This window comes from Camelus ferus, chromosome 25 (assembly GCF_009834535.1).
Source record: "Camelus ferus isolate YT-003-E chromosome 25, BCGSAC_Cfer_1.0, whole genome shotgun sequence".
In the NCBI taxonomy this organism is placed as follows: domain Eukaryota; kingdom Metazoa; phylum Chordata; class Mammalia; order Artiodactyla; family Camelidae; genus Camelus; species Camelus ferus.
In genome coordinates, this window is record NC_045720.1 from 16,446,180 (window position 1) to 16,462,317 (window position 16,138).

The 16,138-nt window shown below is 41.6% G+C and overlaps 2 protein-coding genes and 1 non-coding gene across 3 annotated transcripts in view; 1 reads left to right on the top strand and 2 right to left on the bottom strand.

Moving 5' to 3' along the window:
• MAL2 (mal, T cell differentiation protein 2) overlaps positions 1-1,360 on the bottom strand; it is a 21,748-nt gene extending 20,388 nt beyond the window's left edge. The window contains exon 1 of the mRNA XM_032467545.1: positions 1,100-1,360. Coding sequence (XP_032323436.1) covers positions 1,100-1,231 — 132 coding nt within the window. The 5' untranslated portion in view covers positions 1,232-1,360. The remainder of the gene's footprint in view (positions 1-1,099) is intronic.
• On the top strand, positions 1,228-14,843 carry LOC116659723. Its single transcript, XM_032467544.1, has 2 exons — positions 1,228-1,902; positions 14,812-14,843. Exon 1 carries the CDS (start codon positions 1,230-1,232, stop codon positions 1,833-1,835), a length of 606 nt encoding a protein of 201 aa, XP_032323435.1. The 5' UTR covers positions 1,228-1,229; the 3' UTR covers positions 1,836-1,902; positions 14,812-14,843.
• TRNAS-GGA lies at positions 11,212-11,284 on the bottom strand. The gene has a single exon. It is a non-coding gene; the product is annotated as a tRNA-Ser (tRNA).
• Positions 14,844-16,138: the final 1,295 nt, after the last annotated feature.

Genomic DNA, 16,138 nt, shown 5'->3' on the forward strand with positions numbered 1-16,138 from the left:
AAGGCGTTCCAGCCCCACAAGCACAAATGTGAAACCGAAGCGACCCAAATCCAGGTTATGCAAACTCAAAGGAGGTGGGTGAGGGGAACAATACGACAATTCCAAGCCGAGCAAACAAAACCAGCCTGCAGGAAAGGCACTGACTCGCGAACGTTTCACTCTGTATTTGCCATTCTCAGGGCATGATGCAACCTCAGGTTGCCCAATTTATATTTGCATTTTCCCCAGCGAGCTTCAAAACCTTCCAACGCCATAAAACTCCTTTTTAAAAAGTTCAAGTCTGTATAGCCCCAAAAGGTTGCACGACAGGCCAGGTGACCCAGCGGTCACCTAGGCCCAAAAAGTGAGCGGAGGTTTGGAGTAGCAAAGGTAGACGGGGAAGGCAGAAGGCCATGCACCCAGGAACTTGACAGCTACGTGTGTACCTTTCCCCTAGCATTCTCACGCCCACTAGATTAGAAACTGCCAAGGGCACCGTTCGTGCTTCACCTTTTCCCTGTCCTGCCCCTGAGCCCTGCTCCTCTCCCCAATCCAAAGGGCGCTCATAACAGCAATGGGGGGAAAAAACACCGCCCAAGTCTTTAGCCGTCCTCCTCTTCTTCCTGGTACCTCCAGCCCCCGCTCTCCACATCCTGGCGGCCTCCCGGGCACCCAGGCGTCCCCTACACCTTGCACCACCCAACAAAATGGCAGGTAGCAACAGGCGAGGCCGAGAGCGCCGGCTCTGGCTCCAGCCCAGCGCGGGCCCTGGCCAAGCCGCCGGGGGTCTCTGACGGCACCCCCAAGTTCAAACACCCGTCTCTTCTCAAAGTCCCCAATCCTCGGCCCCGCGGGGCCGCCTGCTCGCTCTTCCGGGGCCATTTCTGTCGCGAGCGGAGGAGCAGGTGCCAGCGTAACAGGTGCCAGGGAGAGGGCCGCGGCGGCGGTCCCGCCGCCCGGGTTCCGGCTGCGCTGGGCATCGAGAGGACCCCGGGAAGGGCGACCAGAAGGCCACGTCGCGGGGGGGGGGCCAAAGAGCCGGGGGTCCGCGCTGTGGGAGACAGCCCGAGGGGCCAGGATGCTACCTGGGGCGCGACCTCGTCCAGGCGGCCCCACTTACAATCTCCAGGCAGACGAAGGCGCCCGAGTAGGTCCGCAGGATGTCGGGGCCGGCCGGCAGGGTGACTCGCTGCGACGGGAAGGACACGGCGGGATTCGGGGGCGGCGGGACTGGCCCTCCGCCGGCCGACATGCTGCCGCTGCCGCTGCCGCTGCTGCGTCTCCGCGCGCCGCCGCCGCCGCCGCCGCCGCCTCCCTCCGCCCGCCTCCGCCGCCCGGGTTCCCGCCGCCGCCGCCGCAGCCGCAGCCGCCGCTCGGGTCCACCGGGTCCGGGCGCGCGGCGCGGGAGGGGGGCGTGGCCGAGCTGCGCTCGGCTTGGCGGAGCCCCGCCCCGTCACGTGGGCCCAGGTGAGTGCGCCTCCACCCCGGCGCCAGCGCGGGTCACGTGCACAGGTGCCGCTGCCACCTGGTCGGGTCTTTCCTGCTCCGCTCACCTGACCCCCTTTACCTGTCAGCGCCCAGCGCTCCTGGAGCGTCTCGACGCCCGGGCCCTCCCTGCCCTGCTCTTTATTTGTTCCTTTGTTCCTTTTATCCCTCCTCTTACTTTTCACCTGTTCTCTTCCACCTGTCCACCCCCAACTGTCGCAGCTCCCCTACCCCACTTTCCTCAATTTAACTGCAAGACAGGTCTTGGAGCTGTGACTCAGAAAGTAGAATTAAGGTCATTAGTCACACCTAAAAAGTGGAGTGGATCAGCTTTAGATGAGACTCTCGTGGGATTTTTAAAACACCACTAAGGACAGTGTCGCGTGTTGGAGGCAGATGGCTCAGCTCCAACAACTATGGGCAGTGAATGCCGGGCAGGTAACCAGCTGCTTTGCGCGCCAGTGGCGTGCTCGTCTGTGAAACGGGGCTGAGGTTATCTACCCGGAGTGGGTGTGCGAATAACAAGATAGGACATGGAAGGAGTTTAGCACGTAATAAGCGCTCCCTAAATGGTAGCTGATATGATGACTGCTATTTTTCTAATTTTCACACACGCACACATCATGCACATGGTGTTACATAGGTTATATTTTCCACACAAAATTTCGCTTTTTGATTACACCTGTCTGAAACCTATAAATTGTTGTCTTTGAAACACTTAAAAAGATTCTTTTTTAGAAAAGGTGCTGTGTATGGTTTGGATTCCCTGCCCCCAATAAGTCCCATTTTATATTTATTTTTAATGTCAATATTTTATAAGTGAAAGAAGATGAGATTAATTTTCTCAAAGATCAGCTGAAGATAAATGAAACCACACACTCAGCTGAAGATAAATGAAACCACACACAGCAGCATACACATGTAGATCAGGTTGGAATAACTATTAGGTAACATCATCAGACATTCTCCAAATTGAACACTGATCTTGTCTGTCAGGTTTAGCCCTTGCATTGGTCAGCAGATTTTAGTCATTCTACCTCTTTATTATTTTAATAAGTGAAACTCAGAGGTGTGGTGGCAGCATCAGGGTAGAAACCACAAAACAGGGTGTGGGTGAAACCTTTTGAATATATCTCCTATCTTCTCCACCTCTTAAAGTCATCACTTCCTGACATTTTTTAATATTTATTTTTATTGAAGTATAGTCAGTTTACAATGTGTTAATTTCTAGTGTACAGCATAGTGATTCAGTTATACATGTCTGTATCTTCCTTTTCATATTATATTGAATATAATTCCCTGTGCTATACTGTAGGACCTTGTTTACCTATTTTATGTACAGTAGTTAGTATCTGCAAATCTCGAATTCCCGGTTTATCCCTTCCCACTCCCTTCTCCCCCAGGTAACCATAAGTTTGTTTTCTATGTCTGTGAGCCTGTTTCTGTTTTTCAAATAAGCTCATTTGTCTTTTTTTAGATTGCACATATAAGTGATATCATATGGCATTTTTCTTTCTCTTTCTGGCATACTTCACTAAAAATGACAATCTTCCGGTCCATCCATGTTGCTGCCCATGGCATTATTTTATTCTTTTTTTTGGCTGAGTAGTATTCCATTGTATAAATATACCACAACTTCTTTACCCAGGCATCTGGATAATGGACATTAGGTTGTTTCCATGTCTTGGCAGTAACTTCCTGCTATCTAATGTGTGGTATTTATTTAATAGGAAATTTTATTTGTTTGATCATTGAAAACTCTCTCTGTGCTCAGACCCCGATTGTCAGGGATAGTTCTCAATAACTACTTAACATTCAAATGGAAGAACTCATCGTGAAGTGTTCATTGTGAAGATGCTCAGCCACAGGAATGGACCCCCCCAAATTTCGGTGAATGTGCTTAAAATGACTGAAGTTTCCAGAAGTGTTAATAGTCAGAAGAGCCTCAGTTGTGCTTGTTTAAAAAATTGCCACCAAGGGGAGAGCTTTCCACTGTAGCCCTTCCAGCACCGTCCTTGCTGTACCATGTGTCCCCAACCAACCCTAACTGCACCTCTTTCCCTCTTCTGCATGCTTCTGCAATGACCAGCGGGATGAAAGGAACTCGTCATTGAGGCGTCTTCTATTACTGTAACATATTATTTGTTTGAAAGTGAATTCCTCCCTAGAATGGGTTTTCCCTCTTGTGGTCACTACCAAAACCTGTTTACTCTTGATAATACCAGTTTCCTTCTAATGAAGGCAACAGCTCTGGAGTCAAAGAAAGAAAAAAATCCCAACCCTGCCCCATATTTCTGTCTCCACACTATGGACCATGAGCTCTTCACAGTTTCACTTTTCTGCTCTTTCCCCATCCTGTTTCCATGGTTTCCTGACCTTCAGCTTGACTTTTACCTTGCTCACAGACTTCCTCCCACTTTTTAGAATGGCATCATTCATACTCATGACACTTTCGACAGTTTTGCCTTATGACCACTTGCTACCTACAGTGAGTTGATCACATCTGGACCCACCTCATTACTTGGAATTTCATCACTGCTATTCCCTTGAGTACTAACATCTCCTATCCATCTAACTCTTCTTCATTTCTCAGTCCATTGGCCTCCAGCCTTTCACTCCCTCCTAATTCTCTCACTGACTCCATTCTGCCTTTTCTGGCTTCCCCATCCAGCCTGTGCTCATGGCCAGGCATTTTACAGATGTTTGTATCAGTCCCAGATATTGCCTCACATTTTGGACTTTACTACAAATGTATCCACACTGTCTCATATTCTGCAGTGTGGGTTCAACCCACCACCTGCATCTGCTCTCTGATTCCACTCTCATACTGCCTAGGGGTGCTGAAAAATGTCATAATCAAGACCTTTATTTCCATTACTAATTCATGGTATCTAACCTAGACAGGGCCTTAGGGATTTGGAGGTGTCAATGTCTTCCACCACCCCTCCCCACTATTTCTCTCACTTATTATCCCATAGCTTCTTTCACTTTCCCCATCTTTGTGCTTGGCACAAGTAGACAATATGTTCGGTGTATGAAAGCAAATCTAAACCATGCCAACCTTCCCTACTTTATCTTACTTTACAAGGGATTTTAGGATATCTAACCAGTAAGACTTGCTTCACCAAAAACAAGACCATCAATCCAGTTATCCAAGATAAACATCTGGGTGTTTCCCTTGGTAGTCACATGTTTACCCAGTTATAATTCTGGCAGCTCGCTCTCCCATCTTATTCTCCAGGGTACACCCACTTCTCTCCATCCCCATGTTCTCACTCTAGCTCAGGATGCTTCCCTTCTCACAATGAGTACTCTAACAGTCTTGTTTCCCCTCTCTCATATTTTCTACACTGCTATTAGAATGATTTCTAAATACAAAATTGATTGCAGTCACACCTTTACTTAAAACTCCTCTAGAATTATCTACTGTTGTCAGGATCCATTTCAGTCACTCCATAATGCATTCAAGGTGTTTCTGGGGTGTAGCTTCTGATGAGCTTTCTGACCTCCACTAGTCCTGTGAATCCATCTACAGTTCCAATAACTCTCCTGCCTCCAAATTTTTATACATTATTTTCCCTCTAATGGAACATCCTTTTTTTCTTTTTTTAACCACTCCTCTAACCCATAGCTATTTTCTGGATAATTCCTTTAGGCCATAAGGGTAATTCATTTTTTCTTTTTTTTTTAAATTGAAGTATTGTCAACTTGCAATGTTGTGTTAATTTCTGGTGTACAGCATAGTGATTCAGATATATATATATGTGTGTGTGTGTGTGTGTGTGTGTGTGTGTGTGTGTGTGTGTATGTTCCTTTTCATTTTTTTCATGATAGGTTATTGCAGGGTATTTAGTATAGTTCCCTATGCTATACAGTAGGACTTTGTTATCTTTTTTACACGTAGTAGTTAGTATCTTCAAGTCCCCAAACTCCCAATTTATCCCTCCCATCCTTTTCTCCCAGTAACTGTTAGCTTGTTTTCTATGTCTGTGAATCTGCTTCTGTTTTGTAAATCAGTTCATTTGTGTCATTTTTTTAGATTCCATGTATAAGTGTATAAGTGACATATTTGTCTTTCTCTTTCTGACTTACTCACTTAATATGATAATCTCTGAGTCCATCCATGTTGCAGCAAATGGTATTATTTTAATTCTTTTTTATGGCTGAGTAGTATTCCAGTGTGTGTGTGTGTGTGTGTGTGTGTGTGTGTGTGTGTGTGTACACTACATCTTCTTTATCCACTCATCTATCAATGGACATTTAGGTTGCTTCCAAATCTTGGCTACTGTAAGTAGTGCACAGGGGTGGGATTGCAGGATCATTTGCTAAGTCTATTTTTAGTTTTTTAAGGAATCTCCATACTGTTTTCCATAGTGGTTGCACCAAATTACATTCCCACCAGCAGTGTAGGAGGGTTCCATAAGGGCGGTTTTTTATGGCAGCAGTTTTCTGGCTATTGAAGATTCTGTAGGGTCCACTGCCACCCAGTGTGTTTCCCCTACCTGATTGCTCATTCCACACAGAACACTCGCTTCACTAAATTGATATTGTATTTTCACTTGTCTCAGATCCCTTGTCATGTAACAGGATATTATACTGAAAAGTCCAGTGGAGGCACCAAGTAATGAGGCCCCCACTCCTCACTTCTATCAAGCATATGGAAAGCTCAGGAATGAAGATTTGACAAGAGAGTGATTTGGGCGAGTGGGGCTGGGACTCACACTTCACTCTCTCCCTCCTCCATCGTCTCTCCCACATTGCAGGAAATAGCTGACATTTATTCACATTACATAATAGGAGCTCAAGAAATACCAGCTGACCAAGTGAACCCTGCATCTCAATTTCTCAGCTTCATCACCATCATTCTTCTCCTGTCTTCCTGTTTTGTGAGGAGTGATTTTTTTCCTCTATCCAAAGTTGAGCCCCATCTCAGCTTTTCATTATCCCCACTTTGTACTTCCTTTAGGAAATTAACCCATTAATTTTTCCTTCTCTGTCTTCCATTTTCAATTTACACTTTATACTCGATCTATCTTCCTCTGTGAATATATGCAAGTTTCCTTTATCATCAAAAACAACACCACTTGACTTCCGCCCCAAATAGAATAACCAGGGACTGGATTTCCCTTCGTGGCTGAAACAGCTAAATCCCAGACAAAATATGTGAGACACTGGTTTTCAGATAGTGCATATCAGGCCATGCAAAGGACAGTGAGCCCATGGAGATGGGAAAGAAATGACATGAGCCCTCTGATTTTCTCAGCTCAGAGAGTTTTCAGAGCACAGGAGAAGGGAGACGCTTGTGAAGGGCAGCTATCTCCATGAGTTGAGGTGCTGAAGCTGGGAATTTGAGGGGGGCAAAGGGATCGAGAGTTCTCAGCATACGGAAGAGGAGAGTTGCATGCAGAGAAAGCTTAGGGTTCAGGAGAGGGTCCCTTAAATCTTCAGGTAAGTGCTTATCAGCACATGGAGGTAACTAATCTGAGTTGAGGGAAGAAGTGTTCCAAATGAGCAGAGGAACAATCCCAGGAATCAAGCAGGGACAGGAATAGTTCATGCTTCCACAATCCAGATTGTAAGATCACCTAATTAATGAGCACTGGATAGAGTACTCAGAAAAGTATTGTCTCAGTACTGGGACAAAGTCAGCCTGAGACAAAAGACTGTTCTGGTCCTGCCTCACAAGGCTTTTTAAAAAGCTTCAAAAGACTCAAACCATTTCCAGTTACCTCAACTGAATCACAGACCAATGCTCAAGAGTACTAAGGGATACAAAATGTCCAGTGCCCAATAAGATAAGGTTCATGATATCTGGCATCCAGTTAAAAATTACCAGGCATGCGAAAAGCAGGAAATATGAATCATATTGAAGATAATGATCAACCACTATAAACAGACCAAGAAATGATATCAGTAGAAAGAACATTAAGACAGTTATTATAAATGTATTCCATATTTTTAAAAAGAGAGTGAAATTCAGCATATCATGTCAAAAGGACTCAAATTGAACTTCCAAATATGGTAACTACAGTGTCTGAGATGAAAAATACTTTGCAGAGGATTAATAGTAGGCTAGACACAGAAGAAAAAAATCAAATATGACCTAGTAATAAAAACTAAGATGAAACACATAGAGGAAAAAAAAGACCAAAAGAATGTACAGCATAGTGAGCAGTGGAATATTCTCAAGTGTTTTAATATACTTATAATTAGAGCTTCAGAAAGGAGACAGAGATAGAAAAAACATTTTTGAAGAAACAATGGCTGAAACATTTCCAAGTCTTATCTAAATTATATGCACAGATCTAATAAATTCAATGAACCTCAGGAATTGGAAATATGAAGAAATACATAACAAAATACATCACGATTAGATTTCTTAAAAGCAATAATAAAGAGAAAAACCTTCAAAGTAACTGGCGTAAAAGACCAATGGCATGCACGTACATAGCAGCCCCCATTTCTGCATCACTCACCAAAATAGTACATTTGATACCAAGGATGAAACTACATTGGCACGTCACTGTTACCCAAAGTTCATAGTTTACATTACAGGTTCACTCTTGGTGGTGTACATTCCATGGGTTTGGACATGATGACATATATCCATCATTATAATATCATACAAAGGAGTTCCACTGCCCTGAAAATCCTCTCTGTTCTCCCTATTCAGTCCTCCTTCCTACCGCCTAGAAACCACTGATCATTTTATTGTCTCCAGTTTTCCAAAGTGCTATAAAGTTGGTTCAGATTGCTTCTTTCCCTTAATAATATGCAATTAATGTCCTCCAAGGCTTTTCATGGCTTGATAGCTCATTTCTTTTTAGCACTGAATAATACTCCATTGTCTGGATATACCACAGTTTATTCATTCACCTATTTAAGGACATCTTGGTTACTTTCGAATTTGGGCAATTATGAATAAAGCTGCTATAAACGTCCATGTGCAGGTTTTTTTGTGGATACAAGTTTTCAAGTCTTTGAGTAAATATCAGGGAGCATGACTGTTGGATTGTATGGTTAGAGTATACTTAGTTTGGTTAAAAAAACCACCAAAGTGGCAGTACCATCGTGAATGCCCACCAGCAATGGATGAGAGTTTCTCTTGCTCCACCTCCTCATCAGCATTTGTTTTTGCCAATGTTCCAGATTTTGGCCATTCTAATAGGTGTGTAATGGTATCTCGTTGTTTTAATTTGCATTTCCACAATGACATAGGATGTTGGGGCCTCTTTTCATATAGGTTATTTACCATCTGCATATTTTCTTTGGTGAGGCATCTGTTAAGGTATTTGGCCCAGTTTTTGATCGAATTTCGTGTTCTTTGTTGTTGAATTTTAAGTGTTCTTTGTATATTTTTGACATTTTCTTTATATATGGAATGTATGCAAGTAAATAACAGAGAGTCTTAACCTAATGTGGGAAGTTGGGGAAACCTTTAATGAGTAAGTGACTTACTCATAAACCTGAAAGATGAATAAAAAGCTGGGTGACTTAAGGGTGGAGGAGGAAAGGCTGTTATAAACAAAGGGAAGAGCATATGTGAAAGCCCTTATCAAGAAGGAGCTTGGTGTTCAGAAGCTGAATGAATCCATGGACTTTGAGATGAAGCCAAGGAGTTAGGTAAAGTTTTACTTTCTTTCCAGGGCCTTTTAGGTCATGCTTAAGTCTATAAACTTTATCCGAATGACTCTAAGGACAGTGCAAGTTTAGAGCACAGGAGTAAGCTTACGAAGCACAAGCTATAAGGAAATAACTCAGGGCTCTAGGTCAAGAAAAAATGACGCTCAAATGTTGAGACTATCCAACAATGAACGGGAAAGCTGTGTGGTGAGGGCATAAAATTAGAAACTTTGGAGTAAAGAGATTTGCTTATCTTGAACAAATCACTTAGCTTTCCTGAGGCTCATTCCTCATTCATAAAATGGGGTTATTTTCCTGTCTTTATCCACCTTTGAGGATACTATGAGGTGAAATGAAGTAGATGTGACTTCTAATTGTAGAATGTTCACAGATACGATGTTGTAACAAATATTTAGTGAGTGCTCAATTGTTTTGCTAAGCATGGTGGAGGGTATACAAGTTTGTTAAACTTCTGGGAAAATATTTTAGTTTTACGTTTCGCAGAATGTCATTTATTCTCGTGAGTCTCTGTCTGTATATTTTTAACTATACCTCTGTAGAGAGGCAGTATCATTCTGCAGATTGACTGATCACAGTATGTAACACATAGTAAGCCCCGGATAAATAATGAACATCATTAGTAGTAATGCATGCCTCATAGAAATTATTCCTGAAATATATATAATGTTCGTTCTTCATCTTGGTAATTATTTAAATTTATCCAATAGAAAATGGCTTTACAATCCATAAAGTAGAGAATTAGGTTGATGTTTACAAAGGCAAGAGAGAGCAGATGCCAATATTTTACAGGAAAAAAAAAAAAAAAGCCAAAACCCCAAACATCATGGATGACCAATTTTGCATTGAGCACCTCATCACACCAGAAGTGAGAAAGGAATCTTTCCCCAGGGAATTTGTACCATCAATGTTCTTCAAATCTTAGACATAATCAGATCTGACCTTACTAGAAAATTACCCAAGGACAGACATAGCCTATTAAGATAATTTTCCTCTAATTATCACACAGAAGAAGACATAGCCCTTCGAAATCAGCAGCCTGTGGTTTTTAAGGAGGCAAACAGATGCCTACAAAAATACATTCTTTGAAGGAAGAAAAATAATTGACAGAAAATTTAGTTTACTACTTATTACCCTGTGCTCATGACAGACATCAGTGATAAATCATCACTCTTACCCTCCGAGCAGCTGACACTTGAGGGAAAAAAAAATTTATTCTTGTCCTAGGTGTTCATAGAAGGGGTATTAATTTGCTAATAATTGTTCTGTTGGTAGGAGGATGAGATATTCTAAAAAGACTAGGAAATACGCAGCAGGAGACTTTTCTGCTTTTTAAAAATATTCTTTGAACTTTCCATCTAATAGAAACTAATTAATGTGTTGGTGAAATCATCTTTCACATTCCCAGAATCTCTTGGAGGATCCAGGCTATATGTCAATGAGAAACGAGAATAAACCAGTCTGAGAAAAATACCCTGCAGACTAGCCTCCAGGGAAAGGAGCAGGCCCTCTGCAAACTCCATGGCAGCTGGCTATGGCCCAGGTCTTAGGGTGAGCAATCCTAGGGCTCCAACCTCTGATGAAGGACTGTTGCTTTCCCAGCCATAAACCCTGATGTTGCAATTCTTACTGCCAGTTTGGTGTATCATATACCTGGAACTATAAGGGCTGAAGCCAGGGCAGAGGCTGTTTCCCACCACCCATGAATGCTAAACTGGCAGGATACAGCTGAAGCCAAGTTTCTGCCACATTACAGCAGGGAATCATTCCAGGGAGGAGACAGTACTTAAAGTTAAAAATGTGTTAAATGTATAAAAGCCAGTGCTAGTTATGCATCTTACAAGTTCACAGCTCAAGGTTTAGGGTCTTGTGTCTTATATCTGGCTTTGTTGCAATGAATGAGCAACTAGGAACCTATAAATCTGCTACTAATTTTATCTCCAATCATTTTTCTCAATGGTTTCTAGCCAACCTGTGTGTGTAGGGGTGTGTGTGTGTGTAACTTCTGCTCTAGTATTAAAGAATGTTAATCATACCTTCATGTAAATTTTTTTTTGGTGGAGGAGGGGGGAGGTAATTAGGATTTTTTTGTATTTTTTTTTTTAATGGAGGTACTGGGGATTGAACCCAGGACCCCGTGCATTTCCAGGCATGCGCTCTACCACTGAGCTATACCCTCCCCACCTTCATGTAAATTGTTTTAATCTGGTTTCTTTCCTTTTTAATGTGAGATCAAACATTGAAGGTTTAAGAGTTTTGAATAAAGAAAAAAGAGAAAATTTCAGAAAAACTGGCTTTTGTTTGAAGTGAAGATGTGAGGTGAATGTGGAAATCAGTGTCCCTGACCTTCACTGCTTTTTCCCTGTCCGTGCCTTGGAGCCACCTTATAAAACCTGCTAATCTACTTAGTTCAATCATTTTCCTGTGGTTTCAACCACCCATCCAATTCTTTAGACCTCTATGCTTTTATTTGCTTTTCTAAGTTATCATCACAGCTGCTCCTAGCCGGAATCTCGAGTTCTCTCTGCTTAGCTTCCGCACGATGACAACGTACTTAGACCACATCTGGTTTCTTCTGCAGATGCACCTATTATCATTTTCCTTTACTCCACACAGCAGCCAGAGCTCAAGTGCTCTGCACAAATTTGGGTACTTTGCAGTATGACGCAGTTCCCATAATGGCCTCTATTCAGTGGTGTGCTGGTAAATGTTTAACACCTACCCAGAGCAGAGGAGAACTCTGATTTATAGCACATGCTGATTTCCATGGTGCGGATGTTTCTGCTGTGGTCAGTTTCAAGCTACCAAGATGACAAAACTGAAAGTGGAGTTATAAAGAGGCACACAGCAGTAGACAGTCTATCCATCATACAGGTATAACAGGTGGAGATAACCTCAAGAACATAGATAACAAAAAATAGCAAAATAATTAGGAGTTGTTAAGCACGTGTTATCTGTATGTCTAGTATAATTTATCTGCTGTAACTTTGTATAATTTAAATTTTAATAGTAGCTGTGTGTAATTAGCAGCTGGCAAGTTTCTTACAAATTTGACAGGTGTGGTGAGCAGGTACAGGCTGGCCCCAGTACACTACTGCTTCTATCCCACCATTCAGGAAGAAGTGGGTTGTTCAGGGGCAGAGAATGAATTGTGATCAATTGTCTCCCAGACTGAAATTTTCTTGAAGCTATGTCTCATTACACTATTCATACTCCAATACTCACATGCACATCACTATATACTCGTAGGAATCAGAGGTGGACAGGGTCACTTGTCTTTGTTTTGTTTTGTGTTTTTATTTTTTTCCATAATATATCTTTATTTCAGCTTTTTAAAAATTATTATTTACTCATTTATTTTTTGTTGACATAGAGTCGGCTTATAATGTGTTAATTTCTGGTGTACAGCATAGTGATTCAGTTAAACATATATATTTTCCTTTTCATATTCTTTTTTATCATAGGTTATAACAAGATACTGAATATAATTCCCTGTGCTATACAGTAGGACCTTGTTGTTTATCTATTTTATATATAGTAGTTAGTGTCTGCAAATCCTAAACTCCCAATTTATCCCTCCACTCCTTTCCCCCCAGTAACCACAAATTTGTTTTCTATGTCTATGAATCTGTTTCTGTTTTGTAAATCAGTTCATTTGTGTCCTTTTTTTTTTTTTTAGATTTCTCATATAAGTGATATATGGTATTTTTCTTTTCTCTTTCTGGCTTACTTCACTTAGAATGAAGATCTCCAGGTCCACCGATGTTGCTGCACATGGCATTGTTTTATTCTTTTTATGGCTGAGTAGTATTTCATTGTGTGTGTGTGTGTGTGTGTGTGTGTGTGTGTGTGTGTGTACATATATATTATATATATGTATACACACAATCTTCTTTATCCAATCATATGTCAATGGAAATTTAGGTTGTCCTGGATTAAAACTCCCAGTCCTACTCTCTTCCAGTTGCTTTAAGCACTCCCCCCCCCCCGTCCACCAAGCCACCAGTAGTGGTGGGAATGAAGCAGGCAGGAAAGTGTGCTTTATGGGTCACTCCTAAGGCCCACCACAACTTGGAGATGTCTGGGCTTGGTTGATCTTTTGATTCCATGAATGGATTTTAGCCCTGATATTCTGAATGAAACTTTAGGATTTCACATTTTTTTTCTTTTTTTACAAATTTGTTTCTCCAAATTCATACTGAAATGTGTTAAAATGATTTTTCTATGACTTTCTTTTGTTTCTAAGTACTCTGTTCAACTAAGCATTTCCTCAAGGAATCAGGGAATATTCTATTAAAAGAGCCTAGGAGTGCTAGAATGCTGACTTTAAACCACAAGCACACGCCTACCCTCCTCGTGCAACTTCCCCTGCAGCCCTTATGTATATTGTCTTTAGCAATCCTTGGGGCTTTCCAAACTGGTTTATGGTCAGTATAATCATTAGAAAGCAGACTTCGTTTCAATTAAACATATTTCTTTACAATAATTAGTCTGCTGTGTACTCATTAAGTAGAATTTTCTATCATTTTCTTCTGAAACACCGAATTTGTTTCACAGCCTTAAACTGTCTCAGGGATCCTCCCACGCCAAGTACTTCTTAACCTCAATTCAAATGCACCCTCATTTGAACATTAATGAGCTCAGTCTTTTTCTTTTCTTTTTGGAGTCACCAGTATTACCCAAAGAAGCAGTTTCACCCACTCCTTTTTGTTTAAATGAAAATTTCCTTCTATCATTTTATAGAAACTGATTTTTCAACTGTTGTCACTGATGGATATCAAAATACCAAATGTATATAGTTGAGGATACATATGTGTGTATGTGTGTGTTCAATTACACACAGGTGGCATTTTGATATCCACCATTGAAAACATTTGAAAAATCAGTTTCTATGAAGTTTTGGAGCTACATTATACATATAAGCTAAATATCCAGATCTATATCTAATCAATTACATAGTTTGTATACCTATGGTTACATATGGTATATAACGTTTGTAATGCATGCTATATATGTCATATTATATATATTGTATTTTATATGTTAATATGCTGTATACTAGATATACATAATAACTATCTATATATAAACTATTTTGGAAATTATATAATACCTCTCTCTATAAATATTGTGCTATGGCAATAAATTATGGTAGTTAAGCCAACATTAAATCAGAACTGCCTGGGAGCTAGTTAGCAATGCGGAATCTCTGGTCATCTCAGGCTGACTGAGCCAGACTCTGCATTTAGCCAAGACCTATGTTTTGATTGTTCAGCATCACTTTTTCCCCTTCTGGTAACAGGCATTTACATTTCCTTTAATGAGCTGAACTCCCCCACTCTCACTACGTGTAGCTTAGGTGGGGATAGTACCATTCTTGCCTCCAAAAGTAAGACCGTAGCAGAGGCCTAGCCAGTTTTCATAGTCCATTCATAATCCAGATCGGTTCAGTGAGATTCAATCTCGTGGATACTATTGCAATGTTTAGAAAAGAGAAACTGTTTCCACCGGATTGTTATCTCTAAGGATTTTATGAACCCAGATATTCCAGGAGCCATCTTGTGGAGCTAGCTTGTTCTGAAAGCAAAACTAAACATAGAAGCTAACAGTCTATAATGATGAGAGAGACTGCATCATAATTTCCTCAGAGCTCCTGGGTCCAGTTTTCAGTTAAATAGGTCAATTCATTTCTTTCTCTTTGAGCAGGTTTGGTTGGACACATATATAACACAAGGCGAAGCCAAGGCTGGTGCCTAGCTGATTTGACCCGTGAAGATATAATGAGCCACTTATCGACTTGGACAGTTTACTACATACCCAGAGAGTAATCCGTCCCCAGGTCTCTGTTCTGTGCACCAAAAAGGATGACATCAAAACAAAAGGAGCCAGATGAATGAAACCCACGTTGTGAAATACACTGTTGCTGAGAAGCCAGTTCTAGATGGCAGCTAAGAAGTTTAATATCCTGCATCTCAGCTCTGAAGAGGGTGGAACAAAAATCCTACACTTCATCTGAAACCCAGGAGGCAAGGAGGGGAGATAGAAAGGCAAGTGGTAAATGGTTTCATAGCTGTTTCTTAGAGACCTTTTATCCCCTCGTGTTCCTGGGGAATCACAAATTCTTCTGCCAAGACTCAGAGAAGCTGTGGTTCAAGCCTTTACCTATACAGATGCCAGCTGGGTCTCCAGGGCATCATGATGGAACTGTTCCTTCATAAGTCCTGAGTGATACATCTTCTGCTGTGGACATTTGTCCTTATTTTTGTCAGCAGTACAGGAACCTCCTTCCTAAGTTTCAGGACTTCTTCCCATCTTGAGAAGGAGCCCACCTCCCATTACAAAAGCTTAAAGTGCTAGATGCTTTCCTGTCTCCCTTGCAGCTTGGATCGAGCACGTTACTTAGGATACACATGTGCTCACTTCCAACTTAGACACAGAAGTTAGTGTTGAAATGAAGCTGAGGCCACACTAATCGATCCCAATGAAAGTGATCATCTCTGTGGCATTAATACTGAACCCCTAGTGGCTGCAGTGGTAGCCTTCATTATCTGTGAAGCAAAGTGCAGTGGCCCAGCCCAGTGGAGGCAGCAGAATTATCTTCATCAGGGATTCAGAATGATTTTCAGTGGGGTTTTTTGGGTGCTCCAGCCTTTATTCTATCCAGGGCTCTCCTGGAGATTCAGTGAACTACTCAATAACCTTTAAGAAAACCATTTTATGTTTAAAATAGTCACGATGTGTTTCTCTCAGCTGCAGATAGGATCCCTAATTGGTACACCCTCTAACACAGCATTTCTATCACCTACATACCAACTACCACTTTCCACTCACCATCTATGTTATTCAGGCATTCATCCATAGGTTATCAACCATCTTTAAATGGGCTCCAATTCAAATTCTTCAAGACCTAAAGAAATGCAATTATATGAGGGTATATCAGGTTTCATGACAGAGCATGTGTTTGATTAAAAATGATACACATTCATCTGGAGACAATATGGAAAAATATTAGCTCAGGAAAAAAACATCCAAA